The 15,263-nt window shown below is 54.3% G+C and overlaps 1 protein-coding gene across 2 annotated transcripts; it reads left to right on the top strand.

Annotated features, from left to right (window-relative positions):
* Window positions 1-211: 211 nt before the first annotated feature.
* Window positions 212-14,906, top strand: Rbck1 (RANBP2-type and C3HC4-type zinc finger containing 1). Of its 2 annotated transcripts, XM_090352118.1 has the most exons (13): window positions 212-256; window positions 660-746; window positions 2,166-2,310; window positions 4,561-4,654; window positions 4,757-4,955; window positions 6,371-6,480; window positions 6,569-6,742; window positions 7,430-7,590; window positions 8,447-8,558; window positions 11,816-11,995; window positions 12,860-12,958; window positions 13,193-13,336; window positions 14,243-14,906. In XM_090352118.1, exons 2-13 carry the CDS (start codon window positions 725-727, stop codon window positions 14,321-14,323), a joined length of 1,521 nt encoding a protein of 506 aa, XP_090208244.1. In that variant the 5' UTR covers window positions 212-256; window positions 660-724; the 3' UTR covers window positions 14,324-14,906. The 2 variants fall into 2 exon arrangements, with proteins under 2 accessions (XP_090208244.1, XP_090208245.1); XM_090352119.1 differs by lacking the exons at window positions 212-256; window positions 660-746; window positions 2,166-2,310; window positions 4,561-4,654; window positions 7,430-7,590 and having other exon boundaries at window positions 4,763-4,955.
* The last annotated feature ends 357 nt before the right edge of the window (window positions 14,907-15,263 follow it).

Below are 15,263 nucleotides of genomic sequence, written 5' to 3'. Positions count from 1 at the left end.
GCCCGGTCCCCACTTTCCCTCAAACTCCACCTGCAACCCAGATCCCGCCCCCTATCACAAACCCTACTCTAACCTAGATCCCGCCCCTCCGACGCAAACCCCGCCCTGGCCCAGACCCCGCCCCTGCACACAAACTCCTCCCCTAACCTAAAGTCTCACCACACCGCAGGCTCCTCCCCGCCCCAGGCCCCGCCCCGCCCGCCCCGCCCCTTCCCGTCCGCCAGGCCCGCCCCTCCCGCTGGGGCGCTGCGCGCGGGTGAGCGGGCCCGGGAGTGGGTGGTCCGCGGGAGGGCCGGGGTGGGGCCTCCGGGAGGCCGCGCGGAGGCCGGGGACTCCGGGGGACTGCGGGGGGGGGGGCTCCCGAGGAGGACACAGTTTTCCCGCCCCCCCTTCCCCACTTCCGGGGCCGGTACTTTCGCTTTCTCTTCCGAATGACCGGGGCCTCCCCGGACGCAGGGACTCGGGACGCCGCGGGGATCCCCAGCACCCCGCCGCGTGGCGCCGGGCCACCCCCTCGGCTCCCCACCCCGCCTGTCCGGTCCCGATGGCGCTTGGGCCCCGGCTGGTCTGATGCCGCCCGCTTGCTGCCCGGGACCCCGAGGCACGGTGGGGGCCGCGGGCCAGGGCTGAGTCTGCCCCGGCCGTGCGCTCTCCTCCAGGTGACCCGGAGGTAGACTTCACCCCGAGCCGCAGCCCCCCGAGGGGATGGGCGCAGCCAGCCCAGATGGACGAGAAGACCAAGAAAGGTGGGCACCCCTACAGTGCCCCCTCCGGTGACCCGTGGGGGCCCGCGAAGGGCGGGGGGACGGGGGGGCTGGTGGACCACTCCCGGAGGACACAGGGCTCTGAGCTGGGACTTCCCGGGCTGGTGGGGGGACAGACCCGAGGGCATCGGAGGAGCACAGGTTCTTACCTCTGCCCCTGGCCTTCCACCCGCCTTGTAGAACAAGGGAGCTCATTGGGGTGCCCTGGACTTGCTGCTGGAAATGCATCTCTGAACCAAGCCCAGAACCCTGGGGAGGCCTGCAAGGCCTGCCTCCTTGAGCTCTCAGCCTGTGTGACCTCGCCCCAGAAACCCTCCCTCCCTCTCTTCCTTCCTTCCTTCCTTCCTTTCTTTCTTCTTTCCTTTCTTTCTTCCTTTCCTTTCCATTCGTTTCCTTTCCTTTTTTTTTCTTTTTTTTTTTGGTGCTGGACCTGGGGCTTAAACTCAGGGCCTGGGTGCCATCCCTGAACTTTTGTGCTCTACCACTTTGAACTTCAGCTCTATCTCTGCCATTTTAGTAGTTAATAAGCAATGAGGTTCTCATGGACTTGGCTACCTGGGCTGGCTTTGAACCACTCAATCTTCAGATCTCAGCCTCCCCAGTAGCCAGTATTACAGGAGTGAGCCATGGAGACCAGGCTTTTTTGTTTTGTTTTGTTTTAATGATTGTTAATTGGAGATAAGAGTCTCAGAGATGGCCGGGAGTTTGGCCTAGTGGTTAAGGTGCTTACCTAGCATGCATGAAGACCTGGGTTCGATTCCTCGGTACCACATACATAGAAAAAAGCCAGAAGTGGTGCTGAGGCTCAAGTGGTAGAGCTCTAGCCTTGAGAAAGTCCAAGGACAGTGCTCAGGCCCTGAGTTTAAGCCCAGGACTGGCAAAAAAAAAAAAAAAAAAAGAATCTCAGAGATCTTCTTGCCCAGGCTTGCTTCCAACTTGGATCCTCAAATCTCAGCCTCCTCAGTAGCTAGAATTGCAGACATGAGCCTCCAGCACCAGGCACCTGTTTCTTTCTTGCCACCTTGTATTACGCTCTAATTTTCTCTTGTTAAACCGCGGTTCCCACTTTCCCTCTTTTCTGTCTTCCATACTGAACTGGGAGTTGAGGGAAGGGGGTCTATCTATCTAAATCCAGTTGCTGGAATAGCGAGTGTCACACCGTAAGAGCTGTTTATGTTGTCATATAAACGGATGGGAAGTGTGGGGGACTCTGAGTATGAAGGACAAATGGAACCAAATAACCCTGGGGTAGAGGAGAGTGGTATCAGAGAGAAGACCTCTCAGAAAAGGACTTTTAATCTAGGTGTGGGCTATATAGGAGCTCACTAGGGAGACAGAACCACCTCACCTTTCACCCTCACCCTCACCTTTCACCCTAACTGCTTCTGTGCTGGCTTTCAGCGGAGGAGATGGCCCTGAGCTTGGCTCGGGCAGTGGCCGGCGGAGATGAGCAGGTAGCTATGGAATGTGCTATCTGGCTGGCAGAGCAGCGGGTGCCCCTTCAAGTACAACTGAAGCCTGAGGTCTCTTCCACACAGGACATCAGGTGAGGAATGCATGGCCGGCAGAGACTGTGATCCCTGTGGGAAGCCCGTGTTCTGTTCTGTTTCTGCAGTCATGGGGATTCGACCCGGGGCTTCGCTGGCAGATTGTACTGTCAGAAGATTTGGCCTCACACTCCAGTTCTGTCACTGAACAATTACGAGATACACGATAGTATTTTCCATTTCTGTTTGTTTTCTCATTTTTAAAATGAGATAAAACTACCTAGGAGGTATTTTAAGATATGGGAGAGGAAAAAAAAAATGAGCAGATTCAGTGGAGGCTCGTGTCTCTTCCATCACATCATCCTGCCATTCGTGGCCTCCTTTCTGAAGATTACATCATGATTCAAGATGGCTGTTCCAGCTGCAGCCACTTCATCAGAAGGACAGGAGGACTTTTTTGTTTTCTTTATTCTTTTTTTTCTGGTTGTGGGACTTAACTCTGGGCCTGAGTGTTCTCCCTGAGCTTTTCAGCTCAGGGCTATTGCCCTACCCCTTGAGCCACAGTACCATTTCTGTTTTTTGGTGGTTAATTGGAGATAAGTCTCATGGATTTTAGCTTTGAACCACGATCCTCAGATCTCAGTCTCCTGAGTAGTGAGGATTATAGGCGGGAGCCACTGTGCTCAGCTAAGGCTTCTTTTGTGTGTGCCAGTCTGCTTAAGGCTAGTGCACTAACACTAGAGCCACACCTCCACTTCTGGCTTCCTCCTCTCCTCCCCAGCGGTTAATGATAAAGAGTCTCAGAGACTTTCCTGCCCGGTCTGGCTTGGAACCACAATCCTCAGATCTCAGACTCTTGAGTATCTAGGATTACAGGTGTAAGTCACTGGTGCGAACTGGGGAAGACACTTGGTAAAAATATAGCTTAAATTCACATACTCAAAACTAGGCTCAGTTTAAATGGAGGCTGTGAAAGCTAGCCAGACATCTAGCCAGAACTTAGGGGCTCTGCTTGACAAGGAAAACAAGGGAGAACGTATACAGGGGACTTCTTCCAGATGTGTGCCACCATGCCCATCTTTTCTTGACTTTTCTTTAAAGCTCTCCCAGCTCACTTGCAGGTGGCACAGTAGTTTGCTCTGTGAGCTGAACTGTTGCCCACAGCTTGTGGATGAAGCAGCCAGTACTTTGCTGCTTCCAAGTGTGGCTTGTGAACCAGCAGCATGGGCAGAATTTTGGGTCCCACCTGAGACCTGCCTTCTGCGAGGCTCTGGCCAGCAGGAGGCCCCAGTTATCGGGCTTAACTATACAATCTTACTTTAATTTATTTTGTCAGTTGTGGGGTTAGCACTCAGGGCCTAGGCACTGCCCATAATCTTTTTGCTCAAGGCTAGCACTCTACCACTTTGAGTCATAGCTCCACTTCCAGTTTTCTGGTGGTTAATTGGAGATAAGAGTCGAGCAGATTTTCCTACCCAGGCTGCTTTGAACAGCAACCTTCAGATCTTAGCCTCCTGGGAGCTAGCATGAGCCACTGGCCCCTGGTGTGATATATGATCTTTTAATGTGTTGGTGAATTCGTCGTGGAAGAATTTTATTGAGAGTTTTTACATCAATGCTCATCACCTGTAATTCTCTGCGGTGTCTCTATCTAGTTCTTTTCCACCCCAGATCTGTTTCTTTTGTAGTCAGCTTTATTTTTGCATCAAGACCCTTCCCTTTCTTGCTTTTGGTCGTCTAAAAATGTCAGAGAACTTTAGAGAAAGTTGGTGATTAATAAGGTATAGTGCCTAGGCCCTGAGTTCAAGCCCACATATTGGCCCACACGTATATACCCCCACACAAAGTTGGTGTTTAAATCAGGCTGGGGTTGTAGTGCAGCGATAAGCCACCTCCCTCACATGTGGGATTCTCTGGGTTTGATTTCATTGCTGTAAAAAAGTAGACGAACACTTTGGAATAGCATGACTTGGATTTAAATCCTGCCTGTAGCTAGCAGTCAGGGTAGCATGTGTGTGTCTGTAATAAAGAGCTACAGTTCCTGCTTCTTGGGGTGGTTGAGCAGATTAAATGACTTAACGTGCTCCAAGGATAGTGAAGAGCTTGGCTTGAGGTTAGCAACAGCTGCTGCTGGTTTGGCTGCGAGCTGGGGGGAGATAGGCCCCGGAGCCTGTGGTGCACAGAGCCGGTTTATGTGAAAAGTGTGGCCAGTCAGGGGAGGATGCAGTGATTAGACAGAGGAGGAAGTTGGGGGGTACAGGAATTCAGGGAGACCCTCCCCTGGGGCCTTGGGCCTGCCTTCCCCGCAGGTTGTGTGTGAGCGTGGAGGATGCGCAGATGCACACGGTGACCATCTGGCTCACGGTAAGAGCAGACATGACCGTGGCCTCCCTCAAGGACATGGTGAGTGAGAGCGCTGGAGGGACGTGGGGCTATTCTTCTTTTGAGGTGCCTCCTCTCTCTCTGGCCTTCCATTCCCACTCTCCATTTTGGGGTACCCCCCAGGTCTTTCTGGATTACGGCTTTCCACCCACCCTGCAGCAGTGGGTGATTGGACAGCGGCTGGCACGAGACCAGGAGACCCTACATTCCCATGGGGTGCGGCGGAATGGGGACAGTGCCTACCTGTACCTGCTGTCAGCCTGCAACACCTCGCTCAACCCCCAGGAGCTGCAGCGCCAGCGGCAGCTGCGAATGCTGGAAGGTGAGGCCTGGTCCACAGTGAGACCCTGGCAGCTTGCATGCCCACGGGCAGGGTGAGGACACTGCCCGTGGGGAGGAGAGGACGTGGGTGTTAGATAGGGTGTTACATTTGGACAACAGCTGGCATGGTATCCTCCTGTCAAAATACCAGCTGCATGATCTTGGGCAAGTTCATTCCTGTGTCGCTTCCTGTTTTCTCTATTAGTAAATTGAGTCTAATTACAACTATTTTTCATTCTAAATTTGTTACTACTGCAATATTTCAGATTTGCAGAAAAGTTGAAGGATTGTCCAAAGAACAGTGCAGAGTTCCCCTGCACCTTTTACAAACATTCTCTTGTTTTATCATTCTCTTCCTACAAAATAAGTTATAAGTCATTCTGTGTCCTTCTTCCCTAAAAAATGCTTTGATGTGGATTTCCTTAAAAAGAAGGGTCTCCGCTGGTTACTGGTGGCTCACGCCTATCATCCTGGCTATTCAGGAGGCTGAGATCTGAGGATGGCAGTTCAAAGCCAGCCCAGGCAGGAAAGTCTATGAGACTCTCTAATAAACCACTCAGAAAAAGCCTAAAGTGGAGCTGTGGTTCAAGTGGTAGAGCATTAGCTTAGAAACAGTGCCTAGGCCCTGAGTTCAAGCCCCAAGCCCCCATCCCCCCAGTACTGGGGATTCATACTTAATCCTTGCTACTCAATAGGAGGCTGAGATCTGAAGATCAAGGTTCGAAGCCAGCCTGGGCAGGAAAGGGCATGAGACTCTTACTCTGGGTCTGATTCCTCAATACGACATACCCAGAGAAAGCCAGAAGTGGTGCTGTGGCTCAAGTGGTAGAGCGCTAGCCTTGAGAAAGCCTAATGACAGTGTCCAGGCCCTGAGCCAAAGCCCCAGGACTGGCAAAAAAAAAAAAAAAAAGTTCCGGCACTTTGTGTGTGTGTGTGTGTGTGTGTGTGTGTGTGTGTGTGTGTGTGTGTGTGCTGAGGCTTAAACTCAGGTCTGGGCACTGCCCCTTAGTTTTTGCACTCAAGGCTGGTACTCTATCACTTGAACCACTGCTCCATTTCTGGCATTTTGGTGGTTAATTGGAAGGAAGCGTCTCACGGACTTTCCTACTCCAGTTGGCTTTGAGCCTTGCTCCTCAGATGTCAGTCTCCTGAGTAGCTAGGATCACTGGAGTGAGTCTGCATGTAACTGATTCCTGTCTTTTTGTCAGGATGCCCTCATGAATGGAGCAAGTACATGTTTGGTCAGGCCCACCACAGTGTAGTAGTGTCCCTCTCCTGGTGGCCTTCAGGGCTGGACCCTGGGGGATTCAGGGTGCCTGCTTGGCAGGACAGGCTGGAGTCGGCCCAGGAAGGAAGGATGGCAAGGAAGGCTCTGCCTGCCCGCTTAGGGTATGGACTCAGATTCCCCCCCCCCAGATCTGGGCTTCAAGGATCTCACACTGCAGCCACGTGGCCCTCTGGAGCCTCTCCTTCCCAAGCCTGGAGCCCCTCAGGAACCAGGACAGCCAGGTTCAGAGCCTCCTCCGGTGAGTGGTCCCCTTCTGTGGTCCTCTTACCCGTCTTCCTACTCTAGCCACCCCCCCACCAACTCCACTCACAGCCCACTGCCTCTAGGTGGGCTGGCAGTGCCCAGGGTGCACTTTCATCAACAAGCCCACAAGACCCGGCTGTGAGATGTGCTGCAGGGCCCGACCTGAGGCCTACCAGGTCCCTGCATCCTACCAGCCCGATGAGGAGGAGCGAGCGCGATTGGCTGGTGAGGAGGAGGCTCTGCGCCAGTACCAGCAGGTGGGCACACATCCTGGGACAGACCGGGTCGGGGAGGCCCGGGCCAGGAAGGGGCCAGGAAGGGGGCCCGCTGCACCTACTGCCTCGCCCCTCTGAGCACACTGCCAGCTGACACCCTGCACTGACCAACCACCCTCTTTGAGGTCACCTGGGCATGTTTAGGCTCTTTACTTACTCTGCCCCATGTGGGCTGCATCTCTGCTCTTACCTCTCATCCCTCCCCTCCCCTGCGTTCCTGGCTGTCACTCAACACCCTAGCCGTGACCCTGGCTACAGTCAGCCAAGACCTCACCCCTGTTGTCTGTGACCTTGCTCCTTCTCTACCTAGTGAAACCTCACCCTGCACTCCACTCTTACCCCGGCCATCCTTAACACTGCTTTCTGCCTGCCTTTCTGTGACCTGGTTCCTCATGTTCCCTGGTGACGCCCTGAGTGTTACCCTAGAACTGTGGCGCTCAGCTCATGCCCAACCCTCGCTTCAGCTCCACGCCTGCTCCCATCAGTGACCCAGCTCTGCGCTGGCTTTGCCCCCATTCTGGCTCCGTGTGCCCTCCCTTCTCTGCCCCCTGACTTACCATTCAGAACCCAGGCCTCCTCCTCGCACGCTCCTGGCTGCCTCCCCTCCCCCCCTCCCCCCCATCCCCCGACCCTGACCCCTCCCTCCCGTGGCCCCACCCATGTGCCCAGCGGAAGCAGCAGCAGCAGGAGGGGAACTACCAGCAGCACGTCCAGCTGGAGCAGCGGAGCCTGGTGCTGAACCTCGAGCCCACCGAGTGCCCCGTGTGCTACTCGGTGCTGGCTCCGGGCGAGGGCGTGGTGCTGCGGGAGTGTCTGCACACCTTCTGCAGGTGCGATTCCTGGCCCCTTGCCCTTCTTATTGGATTCCCAGAGAGGCTGCCCTGTGGGCTCTTTTCCCTTCAGTTGCAGATGGAAAAGGAGAGGTACAGTGTAGTGGCCCAGCAACTTAGCCAGGGCCACAGTTTTGAGGGATATTGGCCTTCTAGGTGAGAACCACTGCCCTCACTCTGCCCCTTGTTGCCGTCTTTTTTTTTTTTTTTTTTTTTTTGCCAGTCCTGGGGCTTGAACTCACGGCCTGAGCACTGTTCTTGGGCTTTTTCAAGGCTAGAGCTCTGCCACTTGAGCCGCAGGACCACTTCCGGCTTTTTTCTATGTATGTGGTACCAAAGAATCAAGCCCAAGTCTTCATGCATGCTAGGCCAAAACTCTACCACTAGGCCAAACCCCGGCCCGTCGCCTGTCTGTGTAAGGGTGTTAGGGCCCACCTGGCAGACCTGCTCCCCCCTGCCCTTTGCTGGGGGACAGTTGGCCCCCATAGGTCTCCCCTGGAGTCGTCCCCTCCTTCCCCCCAGGCTCCCCACAGACAACAGTGGTGGAGTTGCTGGGGTGCCAGGCTCCCTGGAGCTGCCCTTGAGTGGGAAGGCCACCTTAACCCTGCACCCACTGTCCTGCTCTGTGCATGGAGCAGAGGCGGGAGGCCTGCTTGAGACCCTGGAGGTCAGACCAGAGGGATGGGGGGTGGGCAGGATCCCCTGGGCCAAGGTAGGCTGTGGTGACAGGCATGGGAAAGGGGGAATTGAAAAGTAACCCAACTGGGGGTGCTTGAGGAAAGACCCTGGTCAGGCTGTGCCCAGCAAGCGGAGTTCCTGGGCAGTCAGCCGAGCTAACCCCACCTTCCCCTTCCAGGGAGTGCCTGCAGGGCACCATCCGCAACAGCCAGGAAGCTGAGGTCTCCTGCCCCTTCATTGACAGCACCTACTCCTGTCCCGGCAAGCTGCTGGAGAGGGAGATCCGAGTGGTAAGGGCAGGAAGGGATGGGAGGGGAAGGTGTGCAGGCTGGGAGCTGGCAGGCAGCCCTGCCTGGGGGCTGGGGGCTTGAGGCTCAGACAGGAGACATTTTCAAAGAGCTTTGCCGTGTGGGTGTTGAGCCCAAGTAGGGCAGGAGTTGAAAAGTAGCAGAAACTTGCTACGAACTAAAACTTTCCCTTTACATGATCTAAGTGAGAAACTCGCTGTGTCAAGGCTAGGGTTCTAGCTTCTGTTTTATGGGTTACAAAGATTGCCGTAGAGGGTGGTAAAGGATTTTGAATAGCCCAGTACAGGGGCTCACACCCGTAATCCTAGCTGCTCGGAGGCTTGTGGATCAAGGCCAGCTTGGGAAAATTTTTGTAAGATCTTCTTAACTGATATCTGAATCCAGTGGCACCTGCTTGTCATCCAAGTTACAAAGATGAGAAGGCTCAAATAAGCAGCTCAATATTCAGGCATGTTCCTGGGCAGGAAGCAAGACACAGTACCTCAGAAATGGTATCCTGGTTAGGACAGCCAGGCAGAGTGGCTCATGCCTGAAATTCTAACTACTTAGGAGTTTGAGATCTGAAGATCATAGTTTGAAGCTGGCCTGGGTAGGAAAGTCTGGTGTAGTACTAGTTTGGAACACAAAAGCTCAGGGACGGTACCCAGACCTAGAGTTCAAGCCCCAGGATTGACATAAAATAAGTAAATGTAGGACCAAAAACAAAAAAGTGTGACTTAGCAGTAGAGTCCTTGTGAATAAGCACAGAATCCTGAATTCAAACCCTGAGTACCAAAAAGAGAAAAAGGAAAAAAAAAAAGGAGAGTAGTGAAGCTGGTTGTGGTAGCACATATTTGCTGGGATTATAAATCCAAGCACTTGAGAGGCTAAGGTAGGATTGAAAGTTTTGGAACGGGCCAAACCTTTTTTTGGGGTCTTGGCTACATGGCAAGACCTTATCTCAAAAAAAAAAAAGTAACGCATGCAGTGAGCCCTGGTACCAGTTAGTGTTTAATGTGTAACAAGTCACTCCATCACTCCAGCCTCAGTGGCTTAAGATAACCTAGGTCATGAATTAGAAGTCAGTGATTCCTCTGGGATGGGTGGGTCCTCTTCCCATTTCTGTCCCCTCACCTGCACGCTGGCCAGGGCCTGCCCCCATGGCGGGGTCTCTGTTGTGGAGCAGTTGAACGGGAACCCAGCATAGGCTTTCCAAGTCTCTGCTCTGACTTGTTTGCTGCAGTCCCACTGGCCAAACACATCACGTGGCCAGGCGCCGTCGGTGTGGTGGGCACTGCAGCAGCCTTGTGGTGCACCTGTGTGCCTGTGAACCTGTGGTTGAGCTCATTAACTGTCAGGCTCCCTTCCTCTCTACTGGTACCTGGAACAGTTCCTCCTGTTCTGGGCCTCCACTTTTCTGACTGTAATAAGGGTGTTGGATATGATTTCCAGCCTTTAAACTGCTGGGGAATGGCCGTTCCAGAGCTGGACATTTTGAGTTCCCTGGCCAAAAATGGAGCCTGGGGCCAGAAGTGGCATAGATTTAGAAGGAACACCCAGATACATACACAAGGCCCCAGGTTTTCCCATCACTCCTGCCTCTTCTTTGACTCTTTCCTAAGTATGCCCTGGAGGTGGAACAGGGCCTGGCCCAGGGGAGAAGGAGGGCTCACTCTGATATCAGAGAAGCTCCGCTTAAATTTGGGCTGGCTGCTGCTGAAGTGTGTTAGCTGTGACCTGAGAGACCCTGAGATGGACGTTCCTTCCATTCTCAGTACTGTCGTCACAGGTCTCCGGGTTTTCTGGGGAAGTTTGTCCCTGCTAGGGGCCTCACCATGGGCCAGAGTTCACTGAGGGCTGCAGACTCCCTGAGGGGCCACCGGAGCAGTCCCGAGCCTCGGCATGGTGGAGGAGCATGAGAGCAGGGAGGCAGGAATCACAGACTAATGCAGCTGTGGTTTTTTAGAGAGTCAGCAACAGTAAACACACCTAAACCACAGAGAATCAGATCTGACATCAAAGAGAAAAATGGCCCACAGCCCTGCCACCCCAGGAAGCCTTCCACTGTATTTTGGCCCGTGGCCTTCAATGTTTCTGTGTCTGTCTGATCTTAATGTCCTCTATTAACATACTTTGCACACAATAAAATACGCCCATCCTAAGTGTGCAGTTGGATGCCTCATACCCACCACCCAGTCAAGACAAGTTAGAGTACAGTTACCTAGCAGCCAGCAGTGTGGCTGCCCTCCCTGAGGTGGCTGGGCTGCAGACCCTCTGCAGAGGTCATTTCTAGAGGTCAGGGTGCTCCTGGGAGCCTGCGTGGCCGCCTCTGCTGTGTGACAGCCTTTGGATAAGCTGAGAGAAGGAAAGGCCGAGATGCTAGCATGGTCTCAGCCGCAGCATTCCCCTCCCAGAGTGGACATGCCAGGGTTCTGAATTACCACAGTCCTCATTGTAATTTTGTTCATTTTCCTTGTATTGTGGTCAGATTTGCATGATATTTAATCTTGGGGTTTTTTGTTGTGTTTTATTGGTTCTGGGATTGAATTCTGGGCTTTACACATGCCAGGCAAGTGTTCCTTTTTGCTTTCATTTTGCTTTTTTTTTTTTTTTTTTTTTTTGCCAGTCCTGGTCTTGAGCTCAGGGCCTGAGCACTGTCCTTGGACTTTCTCAAGGCTAGAGCTCTACCACTTGAGCCTCAGCACCACTTCCGGCTTTTTTTATATATGTGGTACCGAGGAATCAAACCCGGGTCTTCGTGCATGCTAGGCAAGCACTCTACCACTTGGCCAAACTCCCGGCCCTCATTTTGCTTTTTATGTTTATTTTGTTTTGTTTTGTTCTGTCCCGGGGCTTGAACTCAGAGGCTGCATGCTGTCCCTGAGCTTTTTTTGCTCAAGGCTGGTGTTCTACCACTTGAGCCACAGCTCTGTTTCTATCAGTTTTTGTCCAGGCTGTCCTGAGAGCTTGATGCACCTTCCGTGCTCTCCCGTTGGGGAGGATTATGCACCACCACCTCTAGCCCCATTAGAGCCATTTTAAGCGTACAGTCAAAGCACTGCTGCAGAGCCATCACCTCCCGCGTCTTTCGAGCGTTAGCCTTTCTGGGTGGCGTTTTTAAGCATGGGAAGGTTGGGTGCAGAGCCAGTGTGGGCTGGCTGGACTAAGGGCCTAGGCTTGCAGGGGTTGCTGCTTGCTGGAACGAGCTTGGTGGTGGGGGTTCTGAGCTCCGATGAGTGGAGCATGCCTGTCCCTGGCAGCTCCTGTCACCTGAGGAATACCAGCGCTTCCTGGACCTCAGCGTCTCCCTGGCAGAAACCCGCAGCACGTTCAGCTACCACTGCAAGACCCCCGATTGCAAGGGCTGGTGCTTCTTTGAGGACGATGTCAACCAGTTCACCTGCCCTGTGTGCCTCCACGTCAACTGCCTGCTCTGCAAGGTGGGCGGGGGCCGCTGCCCCATATCCTCGCCCAGCCCAGCCTACCACACTTCCCGCTCGTTCTCCTGGGAAGGAAGCTCTGACCCCAGCAGGAGCCCCAGCTCTACACAGGCCTGACCCAGGACAGAGCACTAACTCAGCGCGTCTGAGCTCTGAACCTGGACCGAGGCTTGGTTGGGCACTGAGTTCAGCTTTAGCCCTGGTCATCTACTTGGTCTTGGTCCGCATTGAGCGACCTCCCTGTGCAGGTCCCAGATTGGGCCCCAGTCCCCATCTAAACCTTTGCCCAGGCCCTGGACTAAGTGCTTAACCTGATCCCCATACTTCAACCCTGATCTGAACTGAGCTCTGACCTCAACCCTGGACAGCCCTGCCTGGTCCTCCGCAGGCCTTCCTGCCTGTGTGGCTGTGGAAGCCACCCCCTGAGGGCCAGCCCTCTCTTGGGACTTCCCTGCTCTCTCTGCTCTCTTCTGGACAATGACGAAGTTGAGGCCAGCCTGGGCTACATAGTGAGAAGCTGCCTCAAAACAAAAAGCTTTGTGTCCCTGCCTGCCCTCCCCTCCCCTCCCCTGCCCTCCCCTCTCTTCTCCTCTTCTCTGCTAGCTTCCTTTTTTTGAACTTTTAAAGAATTGTTACTCTAAAGGTGATTCACATTGGGGTTACAGTTATGTAAGTCTGGTAATAAGTAGATTTCTTTTTGGACATCCTCACCCCCTCCCTTGCTCCGTCCCAGTTTTCCTTCCTGTCCCCACCCACAAGTTGTACAGTTCATTTTCAATATCATGTTTAGTGAGTGCCACTTCTCCCAGCTTTTTACTTGGGCCCTTGGGGAAGCTTCTCCCCTGGGGCCCCTCACCCCTGCAGGCCATCCATGAGCATATGAACTGCAGGGAGTATCAGGATGACCTGGCCATTCGGGCTCAGAATGACATGGCTGCCCGGCAGACAACAGAGATGCTGAAGGTGAGGCAGGGCTGAGGGCCTGGGGATCAGAGAGCTGGGGCTTAGGAAGGGCAGGGTTTGCAAGTTCCCGGAGGCCTAGCCCTCCTGGTCACACTCACATCTGGAGATGGGTGTCAGCCAAGAGAAGGTGAGGGGGAGTGAGACGAGGGCCTGGTAGAGAGGCCCGGTGGTAAACCCGGGAGGGTGGCCCGGCTCCCATGGGAATGGGCCTGCTCAGCACCTGCCTTGCCCCAGGTGATGCTGCAGCAGGGCGAGGCCATGCACTGCCCGCAGTGCCAGATTGTGGTGCAGAAAAAAGATGGCTGCGACTGGATCCGCTGCACAGTGTGCCACACGGAGATCTGCTGGGTCACCAAGGGTCCGCGCTGGGGCCCCCGCGTAAGTGCCCTAGCAACAGAGGGCTGGGGTTAGCCTCAGAGGGACCTGGGAAAACTGCAGCCCCTAGCCAAACCCCCGACTGTATTTTACAGCTTATTACATAATTTGGAAGTTTCAAAAGGCCAAACACCAATGGCTTATGCCAATAATACTAGCTCAAGTAATTGAGATCTAGAGGGCCAAGGTTCAAAGCCAGCTTGGACAGGCATTTGTGAGACTTTGTCTCCAGAAGAGCCAGTCTCACAGAAGTCCATGAGACACTTATCTCCAGTTAACCACCAGAAAAAGTGGACATGGTGCTGTGGCTCAAGTGGTAGAGCACTAGTCTTGAGCTGAACAGCCCAGGGACAGCACCCAGGCCCAGAGTTCAAGTCCTACAACCGACAAAAATAAAAATAAAAAGGTATGCTATTTCATGACAGGGCCATTACTAGACAAATACTCTACCCACTTGAGCCATGTCCTCGGCCTTGAAAACATTACATCCCTGCAAGGCCTGTCTTAGGCTTGTTAGAATCGTGGGGGAAACATGCAGAAGTACTCAGCCGAGTGTCTGTCACCTGGGAGCTCCCCACAAATGGAGGCTGGCACCACTTGTGTTCTGTGGGAGGTGGCAGGATCCCCTCCAGCACCCCCGTGCTGTCTGTCCCTGACATGGAGTGACATGAAAGGCCCAGCTTCTTGGTTCTACTCTTGGCCAGGGAGATAACGGTGCAGCCAGATGGAGCTGCAGAAGCCCAGAAAGGGCTCCATGGTGATTCCCATCCAGCAGTTAGGATGAGGCTGCCCTTGGGGAAGGACCTTTGGGTCCAGAGCAATGGGGAGTGGGGGTGGGGGGAGGGAAGGTGCCTGGTTTGAGCTGGTAGAGTGATCACCACTTGATGGCCTCTTCTCTCTGTCTCTTAGGGTCCAGGGGACATCAGTGGGGGCTGCCGCTGTCGGGTCAATGGAATTCCTTGCCACCCCAGCTGTCAGAATTGTCACTGAACAGAAGGTGGCGGGACCCCACACCAAGCCAGCCTTACACCTGTAGGCAGCTGCTGGGCAGGTGTGGGTCTGGAGCTTTGGCCCTGATTTCTGGCCCATAAGAGGCCACTGTGCTTGGCAAGGCGCAGGCCTGAACTGTATGCGTGGTGTGTTCACCAGAGGTCTTGCAAGGCCTAGCCTGAGTCAGCTGTTGTCCACAGTCACATCTGCCCCAGTGCCTTTGCCTCTCCCTGGGTTTGCTGGTCGGACCTCTCATTGTTCTTGGCAACTCCCTCCGCTGCCTGATGCTGGCCTTAAAAACAGCCAAAGGTCTCACTGGCTGGAGCCTCGGTGAGCTTCCATGCAACTCCATTCTCCTCCCGTGCCACCAGTGCCCTGGACAGAGCCCCTAACCTCCCCCACCTGTCCGTTTTGGGGGTAACTTTGCTCTCCTTCTGTTGTGGGAGGCCTGGTGCTTCCTAGAGCTACTGTGAACCTGTTCAGAGCCAGAGGGAGACTGGGCACGGCTGAAGCGCAGTGCACGGGGCCCAGCCCTGCACCTTCCATTCTGCCACTCCCAGTGAATTAAAATGGTTTTCCAGGAGGGGGCGTGGACTGTCCTTGAGAGGGGGACTGTCGTGGGACAGGGCTCTGCACGCAGGCTCCGTGTGGTGTTCTCTGGGAATGGACCCATGGTTTGCAGGGTCAGCATGTAGGTCTGGTGAAGGGCCAGGGGTCAGCTGTGTAAAGGGAGGGAAGCTGAGGTAGTGCAGGAGGTTGGTGGTGGGGCCCATTCCACTTAGCCATCTCAGCCAGATTGAGGACTGGACCCCACTCTGCTGGTCAGAGGTTAATGAAGCATGGTTCTCGGGTGCCCACCCTGTCACCATGTGGCATTTGTTACCAGTTCTTGGTCTGCTTGTGATATGGCCCGTCCCCGTAAGCTGCTCTGGAGGTGCTT

Source organism: Megascapheus bottae, chromosome 18, assembly GCF_031878675.1.
Source record: "Megascapheus bottae isolate mThoBot1 chromosome 18, mThoBot2.hap1, whole genome shotgun sequence".
Classification (NCBI taxonomy): domain Eukaryota; kingdom Metazoa; phylum Chordata; class Mammalia; order Rodentia; family Geomyidae; genus Megascapheus; species Megascapheus bottae.
Note: the sequence above shows the minus strand (reverse complement) of the source record. Positions and strands in the feature narration are given on the sequence as shown.

Excerpts from the sequence above, each read along its gene's own strand:
- Rbck1 (XM_090352118.1), top strand. The coding sequence starts at position 725 with ATGGACGAGAAGACCAAGAAAG. Across the intron at positions 11,996-12,859 it reads TCAACTGCCTGCTCTGCAAG|GCCATCCATGAGCATATGAA; the intron begins GTGGGCGGGGGC and ends TCACCCCTGCAG. Across the intron at positions 12,959-13,192 it reads AGACAACAGAGATGCTGAAG|GTGATGCTGCAGCAGGGCGA; the intron begins GTGAGGCAGGGC and ends GCCTTGCCCCAG.